The sequence below is a fragment of the Salvia splendens genome, chromosome 8 (assembly GCF_004379255.2).
Source record: "Salvia splendens isolate huo1 chromosome 8, SspV2, whole genome shotgun sequence".
NCBI lineage: Eukaryota > Viridiplantae > Streptophyta > Magnoliopsida > Lamiales > Lamiaceae > Salvia > Salvia splendens.
Genome location: NC_056039.1, coordinates 13,383,801 through 13,396,581, shown reverse-complemented (window position 1 = coordinate 13,396,581; position 12,781 = coordinate 13,383,801). Strand labels below are relative to the sequence as shown.

Below are 12,781 nucleotides of genomic sequence, written 5' to 3'. Positions count from 1 at the left end.
GCACGGTTGTGGATGCTCTAATATTTAAGAGATGGAGGGAGTACTATTTAGGCCATCTACAACGTTGTCTCTTATCCGTCCCTTAACCGTCTCTTAAATTACTATTCATGGGCCCCACTGTACTTTTTACTCCATCTCTTAACTAAGGGACGGAACCTGCAACCCTCCATCTCTTATCCGTCCCTTAACCGTCTCTTAAATTACTATTCATTCAATTTCATTTTTTATTTTTATTTCCAATAAATTCATTTAATAAAAAACACACTTCATTAAATAAAATAAAAATACAACTTAAAATCCTAAAAAAATACATAATTAAATTCACGGCAAAATAAATAAAAAAAGACATAATTTAAAATATTAGAAATTAAAATGCAAATTATTGACCATAAAAATTCCACGGACGGAAGAAAATCTTAGTGAAACCAAATTTATAATAGATGCGTATGAGAAAAAGCAAACGTCATCGATCGTTGTTTGATGAAGTCCACGTCAGGTCATTCAGCTCTATATATTTTGATGCTCTAAATTCATTTTCATTTTTTATTTTTATTTCCAACAAATTCAATTAATAAAAACACATTTCATTAAATAAAATAAAATTACAACATTACATTCTTAAAACAATAAAACAAAACATAATTAAAAATCCTAAAAAATGAAAAATACATAATTTAATTTCTACCGGCGATGATGTGCTTCTACCGGTTGCCAAAGTTTTCCCAAATGTGCTCAATTAGATCATCTTGGAGTTGGGCGTGGGCGGTAGAGTCACGTGTCCTTGCCCGAATAGACAACCGTTCTTGTATAGACAGATGCACTCCACTTCGAGGCGGACTACTTTCGGTTGAGCTTCCGGAGGCTTCTGGGTCGAACCAATTTCACGCATCGGGTCCTTCGTCTTGGACAATCATGTTGTGCAAGATTATGCACGTATACATGATGTCGACCATGTTCTCCGTGAACCACGTACGAGCCGGGACTTTGATAATGCTGAATCACGCTTGGAGAACCCCGAACGTCCGCTCCACATCCTTCCGAGCAGCCTCCTGCTTCTGCGCAAAAAGAGCCTGCTTTGCGTTCACAGGCCTGGTGCACGTCTTCACGAAGGTTGGCCACTTCGGGTAGATGCCGTCAGCAAGATAGTACCCCATTTTATAGCGTCGATTGTTAGCGGTGAAGTTGATGTCCGGCGCTTTACCATCCAAAACTTCGGCGAAGAGGTCGGATTGGTGGAGAACGTTTATGTCGTTGTTCGAGCTGGGGACCCTGAAGTACGCATGCCAGATCCATAGCTGGTAGTCAGCCTCGAGTATAACGGTGGGGTGGGTGCCTTTGTAGCCGCTCGTGTACGACCCCCTCCACGCCACCGGGCAATTCTTCCATTGCCAGTGCATGCAATCGACGTTGCCAAGCATCCAGAGGAATCCGTGCACTTCTTCGTGAAGGCAGAGCAGAAACTGGCAATCTATCGTTCTTGGCTTCTAGAGAAATTCGTCGGTAAAGGCTGCCCGGACGCCTTTACAGAATTGGATCAAGCACATTCTCCTACTGCTTTCTCCAATGTGGAGGTATTCGTTGAACACATCCGCCGTTTGTCCAGTCGCAAGCTGACGGATTGCTGCAGTACATTTCTGCAGCGTCGTGTGGCTGGGATGGCCGACGGCGTCAAACCTTTCTTGGAAGAACTCTTCCCGGGCCTCCAATGTATTTGCGATGTGGAGAAATAGCGGTTGCCGCATGAGGAAACGACGACGGAAGTAGGTATCTCCCCATACCGGGTTATCGCAGAAGTAGTCGCTACTAACCTTGCGGCGGCTTCCTCCCGGTTACGATGGATGTAAGTCCGGGAGCGTCTTTGGGGCGGCGCGGCTTCCTCCGCCTCCCGGCGTCGATCTTCTTCAAGTGATTCTTCCATTATTCGACCCATTTGCTCAAATGGATCCACTAGATCGATTAACTTTGAGAGAAGAATAAAATAGATGATTTGAGATGAAAATTGGAGTGGAAAGAGAGATGATTTGAGAGGATTAAATGTGTGTTTGTGTGTGAAATGATGATGAAATAGGAGTATTTATAGAGTAAAAAAATAAAAAATAATAAAAAAAGGAAAATGGTCGAAAACGGTAATATTACCGTTTTCGAATTTTAAATTTTTTTATATTAAATTCAGTTTTTTTAAAAAAATGATTTATTGTGTCAGCGTGACTGAAAGTGCAGGTTTGTGTCAGGTGTCGTTTCGAGCAAAGGATGTATCCTACTGATCAGGATGGAAATCCCAGCTAAGCCTGAACCTGGTATCAAAAATTCCTCAACCCACTTCTACCGACTAGTATAGTGGACGTAAGGGTCGATCCCACAGAGATGATGTGTTTTGGTATCGTGGTGATATTCTGGAAGGTTTGGTTAGCTACCACACTTTGGGTTGAAACTTAATCTAGGCTAGAATTTAAGATGGTACTCTATTGACTAAGAGGTGGGAGAGATGTTTGACAGGTGGCTGTGTACGTGAGAGTGGGGAACATGATGTTTCAGAAACATATGGAAAGTACGAGTTTACTATAAAAGGTTAAACGGAATATCAGAGGAAAAGAGATAGTTAGGTGACTAGGCCTACAGATCTGAAAAGTAACAGCTGAAAAGTAAAGGACAAAAGTAAAAGTGGTTAAAAAGCAAAAGTAAAAGTGGTCCCAAACTTGCAACACTTGAAAATTACCGTAACAACTAGATCTAAGCTATCTAGGCAGAAAGAAATAGAATCAAACAGGAACCGATGCACAAAAAGCAACCTCATAGCATAAAAACGTTTGGATCACAACTAAGACTTCAAAGTAAGCAAATATTAAACGTGCAACAGATCCAACGTAAGGAAACAAAATGCGATTAACTAAGAATGCAAGTAAAGATTGTTTTGCCACTCCGGGCGATGAAACTGTTAACACTACGAAACACGCTAACTGGAATGAGAGGATGGAACTCCGACGAACTGATGGAGACTTCAGGTGACCATGGTTGTGGCGATGAATGATAACATGAAGGATAATGCTGAAGGATCGATCTACCGAAGAGAGATTTCTAACTAAGCGTAGGAGTTGATGAACTAATTCCTCCTCCTCTCTCTCTCTCCAAGTGGTTTCCTTTTATAGGGAGGCCTCCCTTGATTTTTAGGGTAGACTCTATTCATGAAATGACTCTTTTGCCCCTTGCTGCGGCTGATTTTCTCAGCTATCATTCTTCTCCATCTCGAGCCTTTTTGGCATGCATCCTGGTCAGTATTACACCCTACTGACGCCCTTTTCACCTGAATTATCCGAACATTCCCATACTGGCTAGAACACTTTCCCTCACACTTTAGCAACTGTTTTGCAGATATATTCCAATTATGCACATTATACTGACCAGTAACCAAGGCCTAGAATACGACTTATCAAACTGCTCACACTTACCACATGCTTGTCCTCAAGAGTGGAGAACAAACAAAAAGCAATAAGTCGAATTCTAGCCTGGTTACACCCCTGACCGACTCTATCCTAACCTAGACTCTAAACTATAACGCAAAGAAAAATACCTAGACAATGACAAACACACATAAAAGACAAAAGAAAACACTTAAACACATTTACGAATCAATCGGGCTATATTTTCAACTATCCCTCCCCTTGGGATTAGGTGCAATCCGGCCTTAGACAGCCTTTAACTTCCTCCACCCCCCTTTTCCTTCCCAGTCAGTACATCTGCTCGTCAAGATCACCCATACTCGCGGCTAAACACTAGATTCGCTCAGTCACTCATTCCTCACCAGAGATGTTAGGACTGTTTTCTCTCAATATGCTAACCACGGATGCCTTGGACTCGGATTTCACGTGCAGCTCCTGAAGGTCTTTAAGGCTTGCAACGGGGCTATTGTTTTGTAGTGTTTGGGGTGGATGTTTCTAAGGCTCTAAGGCTCAAAACTACTACTTATTTTGGTGTGGGAGAACTGTGTGCATTTGAGTCTTCGACTGTTACTTCTCTTGGCCGGACATTTTCTGATATTGGTCTCCAACTGGTCAGTAGCTTCACGTGGCTTCGCCACCCTTATTCCTTCTCTTCTTTTTGTGGTCAAATATTTTCGACCATTTTCTTCGCATTTTCTCATTTTCTTCTGTGGCTTCACCACCCTTATTCCTTCTTATGTTTTTGGGGCCTGGAATCTCTTCCTGGTCATTTTCTCCCTGCCTCTCTATTTCTTCCTGTTGGTTTTCTTCTCGTATGTCCTGCTGGCCAGTTGCTTTCTTGCCTTATGCATCGCACACACATAGTCCCAGTGGCTAAGGGATCATATATGGGTATATACGGCTAGAAAATGTGTTCTAAGGGTGGTTTTTTTTTACAAGGGGGGTTTCCTTGTCACAACCGCACTTCCTAAGGATAGGAAGCACGAGGAATCGTGACTAGTGGGGGAGTTAAGAAGCGGGGAAGAAGGGGGTAGCGATCAAGGAAGTACGGCCTATCGCTCAAAGATGAAATTTCATTTATTCAAACCAAAGGTTCAATCCTGAAATTACATAATGAAAATGACAGAGTTCAACAGTTCAAAGAAAATAACAGAAATTCTTAAAACATTGAGTAGCGGAAGCAAATGAGAGTTTAGCTACTACTATGAATGAAGACATAGTAGTAACCGGAACAGGGATTGAATACGTTCTTGGGTCATCGCTCAACATCCTCCGCCTCCCGACCTTGCTCAACCTGCACATAGGGAAAACATATGCAGGGGCTGAGTACTTGATGCACCCAGTGAACTCATGTCCGAAATACATTTATCGTTTAAGTTATGTCAAGCCATCATTGAGTGAAACTCGGGTTTTACTTTAAAAGGCCGAGTAACACTAAAATCATTCCTTAAAATAGTGTCCGCACGGACAAACATCATCATCCATCATATACCATATCTGAACCATCATGTGAAACGAGAATGTGGCCACAAACTCGATCACTGGACCGGCCGACCTAGAGGACGGTCACGATCCCCATCAGTGCACTAGCCTAAGTATGGCTTAGACCCTAGTTAGACCCGAATTCGTTAACCATCAAAGTCTAGTAGAACATTATTCTAGTAGACAATCAGATAGGCAATTCAAAAACAAAATACGGCATGACATACTATTTAAAACCTCCCTTATTTCACCGTAAACATATCAATTTCAAATAAAAAGATTTAAGTAATAAAGCCCACCTCAAAAGCTTAGAGTTTTCCTTAAGTAGCTTCTCGTTCCGACTTTAGCGGCCGTGCGAACCACCTTTTCGGAAAATACATAAAGTTCACATCAAATCTCGGTAACGAAGATATTTAGAATGCATGCACTCCAATTAAATCTTTTATTTCTTTTTCTCTATTTTCGTGCGTTCTCGGTTATTCGGCGCCCGCCCAAGGCGTCGCGTGCGACGCCGGTCGACCGCTTACGCTCGTTCTTTCCTCCGTTGGCTCCTCATATTTTCCATGACGTCGAACAAACTCCCAAAAATTATTTACGCGTATACTTTAATTATCGCAATTATTTATCGTTGAGAATATTTTATTTCACACTTAGGATAGAATTATTCATCCTTCAAAAATCATTCCGGAAATTAAATTAACATTTTCCCGCGATTACAAATCGGCCCACACCTTAATTATCTTCCTCATTTCCTATTTCCAAATAAATTTAGAAGCCCAAAAGAAAGGCCCAACTTAGAACTAAATTCTCCCCTTAAAAAAATTTGGCCCACAAAAGGGTAAAGGCCCAAAACTTTTTTTTTAAAACTAAAGGCCCTATTCTCTCTCTATCTTCTCTCTCCCTCTCTACTCTACCCCTTTCTTCTACATCCACGGAAACCAGAATCGATCCCCGAATTCCCGTCGGTTTTCCTCCGACTCGCCGGCTGACGTCGTCGTCACGATGCCGCTGCTGTCTCGCCAAGGAGTCGCCTTCGTCGCAGCCGTCGCTGCTGAAGTCGCCGGGAGCCGCCGTGATGCTGCTGCTGCCGCGAGACCCGCTGCCGCTTCGCCACGTCGCCGCCGCTGCTGCCACGGGGAAGGGAGCTATTGTCGTCGCGCTGGGAGCCGCTGTCCGCACCGGAGAACGTCGAGCGCGGCTGTCCGCCGCTGCCCATCGCCGGCAGCGGCTTCTCCTTCTCCGAAACCACCCCGAACGACCCCGATTCAACCCGCAACACGCGTTATTATTATAAAGTCAAGTTCTTTCGTAGTGTTGATTACGTACGGCGATCTTTGATTTGTTTTACAAGTTGAGTTGGTTACAGAAGAATTATGGAAGAGGATGTGTGAAAAACATATATGCATAGCTATTCAAATTCAACTCATGCTTGGTAATAGGAAAGGATTATACCTAAAAAATTTGGCTAAATTTAGTTGTGGGAACACAAAGGATGGTAGCCAAAATTTCTCCCCTTCTTCTCGGCAATTCTCTCTCGGCTCCATCTCACTTTTTCTTTGTTTGAAGTTGAAATGTGTAGAGTTAGGGAAGAGGTAAATTACATAAGTAATGGGTGACTCTTGGAGTGTAGGCATTGATGGGGAAGATAGAAGGTGGAGAGGTGAAAAAAAATTGGAGGGTCTCCTCCTTGAAGAGAAGGAACCGTCAACTAGGGAGGAAGGAAAGGAGAAGAAGAATTTTGGGGGGGGGGGGGTTGGGCTTGATTTAATTAAATTCCATGCTTGTTGGGCTCAAGAATTAATTAAATTGGTTTTGGGCTTATATTATTGAAAGCCCAAGTTGGCATACTATTATTATTTGGTGGATTTAACATAATTATGATCCAAGCTATTTTGTAAATAATTGGACTTTAATTTACATTTGAAAAGCCCAAAATAAATTCATACTTTATATTTTTCGTACTTTCCTTCCTTAATTAAAATTCACGAGTCTTTATTTAATTCTTGTTATCTCGTTCTTCACAACCAAAATTAAAGTACGTTTAACGGCATAGTTTATATTTGGTGTTGTTCCAAATATACTATCCCTTCAACCATTCCTCGATTTACGCACGTCGTCTTCCATAGGAAAAGAAAAAAATATATATATCCATCTCCACGTATTTCATTCGTCTTGCTAAATATAGCAATATTGTCTTCATTCTTTCAACGAGACCTTCCACATGTCTCCCATCGTTCATAATTAAATAAAAAAAACACATTTCCTTTTTTCACAGTAAACACATAAACAACACTCCATTCCAAGGCACATTAACGAGAAGCATAATATCCGAAATAATTTTATTAATTATTTCATGACATACTTTAATTTCGTACTTAAAAGTACGGGTAATACATTCTACCCACCATAACAGAAATTTCGTCCCGAAATTTACTCATTTCTAACGAACAACTCCGGGTATTTCTTTTTCCATTTATCCTCGAGTTCCCAAGTAGCCTCCTCGTGACCATGATGTTTCCAAAGCACTTTCATGGATGCGATCGATTTATTTCTCAATTCTTGCACTTTCCTATCCAGAATAGCTTCGGGCTTCTCCTCATAACTCAAGTCGGGATTCAAAATCATTTCCTCTTGATGAACCACGTGTTTGGGATCGAACACATACTTTCGTAATTGTGACACATGGAACAGTTATGCACAGTCCCAAAACTCGGTGGTAGTGCCAACCTATACGCTACGGGTCCCACCTTCTCAAGAATTTCATAAGGCCATACGTATCGTGGCTTCAACTTCCCCTTTACACCAAACCTCGTTATCCCCTTCGACGGAGATACTTTCAAGAACACCTTATCTCTCGTATTGAACTGTAAATCTGTACGTCGGACATTAGCATACGACTTCTGTCGGTCTTGAGCTTCTTTTATCCTTTGTCGAATTTGTTGCAAAATCTCAATCATCTCCTCGACCGAATCTGGCCCGAGTATTCTTCTTTCACCAACCTCGTCCCAGTAAATTGGTGATCTACACTTCCTCCCGTACAATGCTTCATATGGGGCCATATTTATTGTCGTCTGGAAACTGTTGTTGTAGGCAAACTCGATCAAGGGTAGTACAACTTCCCAATTTTCTCATCTATCAAGAACCATGGCTCTCAACATGTCCTCGAGAGTTTGAATCGTTCTCTCGGACTGTCCATCGGTTTGTGGATGGAAAACAGTACTAAAATTCAGTCGTGTACCAAGCTCTCGTTGCAGACTTATCCAAAACCTTGAAGTGAACCTTGTATCTCGGTCTGACGTAATTGTTACTGGCACCCCATGTAGCCGAATGATTTCTTTCACATAAATCCGGGCCAGTTTGTCGGATCCATGAGTTATAGGGATAGGTATAAAATACGCACTCTTGGTGAGGCGGTCTATGATTACCCAAATGGCTGTATTCCCTTGCCGGGTCTTTGGTAATCCCGTCACAATATCCATGGCGATATGTTCCCATTTCCACTCCGGGATTTCCAACGGTTGCAGCTTCCTATAGGGTCGTTGATGTAAAGCTTTCACTTGTTGACACGCCAAACATCTTTCCACAAACGAAGCTATGTCCCTCTTCATTCCATCCCACCAGAATGATCCCTTCAAGTCCTGGTACATCTTCGTACTTCCAGGATGAGCGGTGTATGGAGTCTCGTGTGCCTCGGTCAAAATTTCATTTCGAAGTCCTTCGTCGTCTGGCACACAAAGTCTCCCTTCATAAGTGAGAGCATTATCAGCCCCATCTCGAAATTTCTCTTGCTCGCCCTTCCTCACCTTCAGTCGAACCTTCTCTAAATTTTCATCATTTCGTTGTCCTTCTATTATCATTGTTCGCAGATCGGATACCACTACTAAGGTGGCGATCTTTCCTTTCACAGTCTCCGGAGCTCTCACTACTTCCAATCGCATTTTGCTGAATTCGCGAATCAACTCCGCTTCTTGAGTGAAAAAGGTAGCCAACTGTGGTTGGGCTTCCCGGCTCAGTGCATCTGCTACTACATTTGCTTTGCCCGGATGATAATTAATGCCACAGTCATAATCCTTGACTAATTCAAGCCATCTGTGCTGCCTCATGTTCAAGTCTTTCTGTTCAAAGAAGTATTTTAGACTCTTATGGTCGGTAAAAATCTCACACCGAACTCCGTAGAGATGGTGCCTCCAAATCTTCAATGCATGCACCACGGCTGCTAATTCCAAGTCATGGGTAGGGTAGTTTAACTCGTGTGGCCTCAATTGACGCGAAGCATAGGCAATCACCTTACCGTTCTGCATCAAAACACACCCCAGTCCAACCTTCGACGCATCAGTGTAAACCACATAGTCTACCCCTGGTTCCGGCACGGCTAGAATAGGTGCGGTGGTCAACTTCTCTTTCAACAACTGGAAACTAGCCTCACACTCCGGTGTCCAATTGACCTTGGTTCTCTTCTTCAGTTGTTGAGTCATCGGCCTTGCGATTTTAGAAAATCCTTCAATAAATCTCCGGTAGTATCCTGCCAGTCCAAGGAAACTCCGAATCTCGTTTGGGGTCTTTGGCGCCTTCCACTGTTGTACGGCCTCCACCTTTGTGGGGTCAACTCGAATCCCTTCGGCCGTCACAATATGCCCCAGAAAATTCACTTCCTTTAGCCAGAAATCACACTTACTGAACTTGGCGTACAACTTCTCCGTTCTTAGTGTTTCCAACGTGATCCTTAGGTGCTCCTCATGTTCTTTTTCGTTCTTCGAGTAAACCAGTACATCATCTATGAACACCAGGATGAACTTGTCCAAGTAAGGGTGGAATACTCGATTCATTAAGTCCATAAATACTGCAGGTGCATTTGTTAGTCCAAACGGCATTACTACAAACTCATAATGCCCATACCTCGTTCGGAATGCCGTCTTGGGTATGTCTTCTCTTCGTACTCTCAGCTGATGATATCCTGACCTTAAGTCCATTTTTGAAAATACTCCTGCTCCCTTGAGTTGGTCGAACAGGTCATCTATCCTCGGCAGAGGACACTTGTTCTTGAGGGTTAATTTGTTCAATTCCCGGTAGTCTATGCACATTCTCAAGGTCCCGTCTTTCTTCTTCACAAACAACACAGGTGCTCCCCACGGAGATACACTGGGTCGGATAAAACCCAAGTCCAAAAGTTCTTGCAGCTGGATTTTGAGTTCTTCCAACTCTTTCGGTGCCATCCTATAAGGTGCCTTCGATACTGGTGCGGCTCCTGGTTCCAGATCGATAGTAAACTCCATTTGTCGATCAGGCGGAGGGCATGGCAACGCGTCGGGAAACACGTCGGGAAACTCACGTACTACCGCCACATCTTCAACTTTCCTTTCTTTCTTATCATGTCCTTGTAGATAAACGAGATAGGCAGGACGCCCCTTTCTAATCATCGTAGTTGCTTGAAGTGCCGATATCACACAAGTCCGCTGATTCATCGAAATCCCATGGAAGGTAGAGGGCTCCTTCCCCGGGGTTTGTAACGAGATTTGTCTCTCTTGGCATCGAATAGTGGCATAGTTTTCAGCTAGCCAGTCCATCCCCATGATAATGTCGACGTTATCCATCGGCATAACATGTAGGTTGTGAGCCACTAAGCTAAGTTCTCCCATCATAAATTCTACGTTCGAGCAAGATTGTGAAAAGTCTATAAGGCCTCCTACCGGTGAGTTCACATTCATCTTATGTTCAAGTTCATCAACAGGAAGTCTTAAAGCATTTACGCAGGAGTGCGATATAAAGGAGTGCGACGCACCCGTATCAAACAGAACAGCAACAGGCATGTCAAGTAGCGTTCCTATACCTGCCAGATTATCTTGTTTTGGATCTCCCTGTGGGGCTTTAGCTTGCTTGCGTCCCAAGGCATAGGCCCTAGCTTGAGTGGGATAGGGTTGGCGACGCTGCTGCGGCTGCTGAGGTGGTGTGGGATTCCCTCGAGGCCCATTCGGTGTTCCCCCAACTCCAGTGTTATTGTTGCTCGAGCACTCTTTGGCGAAGTGTCCAACTCTACCACACTTGTAGCACATGTTTGTCTCGACTCTGCACTCCCCCATGTGGTTCTTCTGGCAATTGGCGCAGGGAGGTGCTCTCTGACGGAAATCTCCACTTTGGTATGGAGCAGCTTGCTTTCCTTTTCCCCGAGCAGAGTTTGGGGTACCCTGGAACCTCTTGTTGTCAAAGGGTTTGCGGTTCCCGTCCCACTTCCTTTCATCTCGGAAATTCTGCTGTGGGGTCGGCGGTGTGGGTGTAACTGTCTTTTCCCGTGGCATTGCTTCCTCCACGTCCAATGCACGAGACAATGACTCGGCATACGAGAGTCTTCCACGGCATGCTAGAGCCATTCTTATTTCGTGCCTCAGACCGGCACAAAACTTCTCTGACATTTTCTCGTCAGTATTTACCTGCTCCGTTGCATATCGAGACATGTCACATAGGGCACGGTCATATTCCGTCACGGTCATCCGCCCCTGTTTTAGGTTGTAGAACTCGGCCTCCTTAGCCTTGCGGTAACTCCTCGGGATATACTTATCATAGAGTTCCTCCTTAAAGTTTTCCCAAGTTAGGACGTCCAGTTGTTCCTGTGACATCGTTCGCTGATTGATCTCCCACCAAAATTCCAAGGACCTAGTGAGCTGGTAGGTCACGCACGATAGTCGCTCCTGATCGGTGCACCTTAGGAACTTGAAGATACGTTCTATGGCCCGAATCCAGGTCTCAGCCTTGGCCGGATCTCCCATTCTATCGTAAACGGGAGGACGTTCCTTCCGAAACTCCTTCTCAATGTTTCGTTCCGGCTGTGGCGGTGGTGGAGGTGGTGGTGGTGGTGGTGGTTGTCCTTCAGGACCTACACTACTTTGGGGCTCGTTGCTTGCCTCATTCTCGTGATGAACGGCTGCACGTCGGGGAGGCATTCTGTTCAACACACGCGTTAGTACAAAAGTTCGATTTTACCTTCACCACACCACACCACACCACACAACCTTTCCAAAAGCGATTTTACCAACTTTCCCACACATAACAAGGTAAAACGAACACAACGATAAAACAACGGAAACTTTATTAACTTAAAACAAAACAGTACGTGTTTCCACAAGGTCTTTGCAACAAGGAAAACCAAAACTTCAAAGAAAACATTACATCGTTTGCCAAAACAAAACATTCAAAGCTAGCAAAACAGTAAAAGGAACACTACTCCTCGAGAGCTCTCTCATAATTCGCCCCTTCATCACTTTCAACCTCAACCTCCCTTCCAAGGGGCTCTTCTTCGGGGTCATCCTCATACTCCATGGGATCCTCCTCGTCTTCAAGGGGTTCTTCCTCATCTTCAAGAGGATCTTCCTCCTCATCCTCATCGTTCTCCCTCACATAAGTAGCGACGTCGATATGCTTATCGACCACAAGAACTTCCGTCGCGGGAGGTGCGGAGGTGCGCATCCCAAGCCTCCTCTTCTTGGGGAAGTTTGGTTGCGGAGTCTCACTCTCGTACCGACCCCGCTGTAGGGGCTGTGACTCGATGAGGATGCCTCCTTCCTAGGTGGGGCATAGGGTGGCGGTCCGTCACGAGCATCGACCAGGGCTTCCAAGAGGACCTTCACAAAACCATGCATATCTCCTTGCATACTATAGTCGGGGAGCTTATGCCAAATGTATGACCGTGAAGCCTCGTCGGCCCACCTATTCCAAGGCGTCGGTAGTCCATCAATCAACCTCTTAATCCCCTCATAGTGCCTCACTCCACAGCCATGTGCATCCCGCCATAGTGTCAAGTAGTCTGCGACATAAGATATCAAAGGGGCCCTCTCGTTCCTCTCGAACCCGTGATACATTTCCACCGCCCG

General features: G+C 44.3%; 1 protein-coding gene across 1 annotated transcript in view; it reads right to left on the bottom strand.

Moving 5' to 3' along the window:
• The window catches only part of LOC121745784, a 42,037-nt gene extending 30,357 nt beyond the window's left edge, over positions 1-11,680 (bottom strand). Inside the window, exon 1 of the mRNA XM_042139738.1 lies at positions 11,305-11,680. Coding sequence (XP_041995672.1) covers positions 11,305-11,680 — 376 coding nt within the window. The remainder of the gene's footprint in view (positions 1-11,304) is intronic.
• Between the last annotated feature and the right edge of the window lie 1,101 nt (positions 11,681-12,781).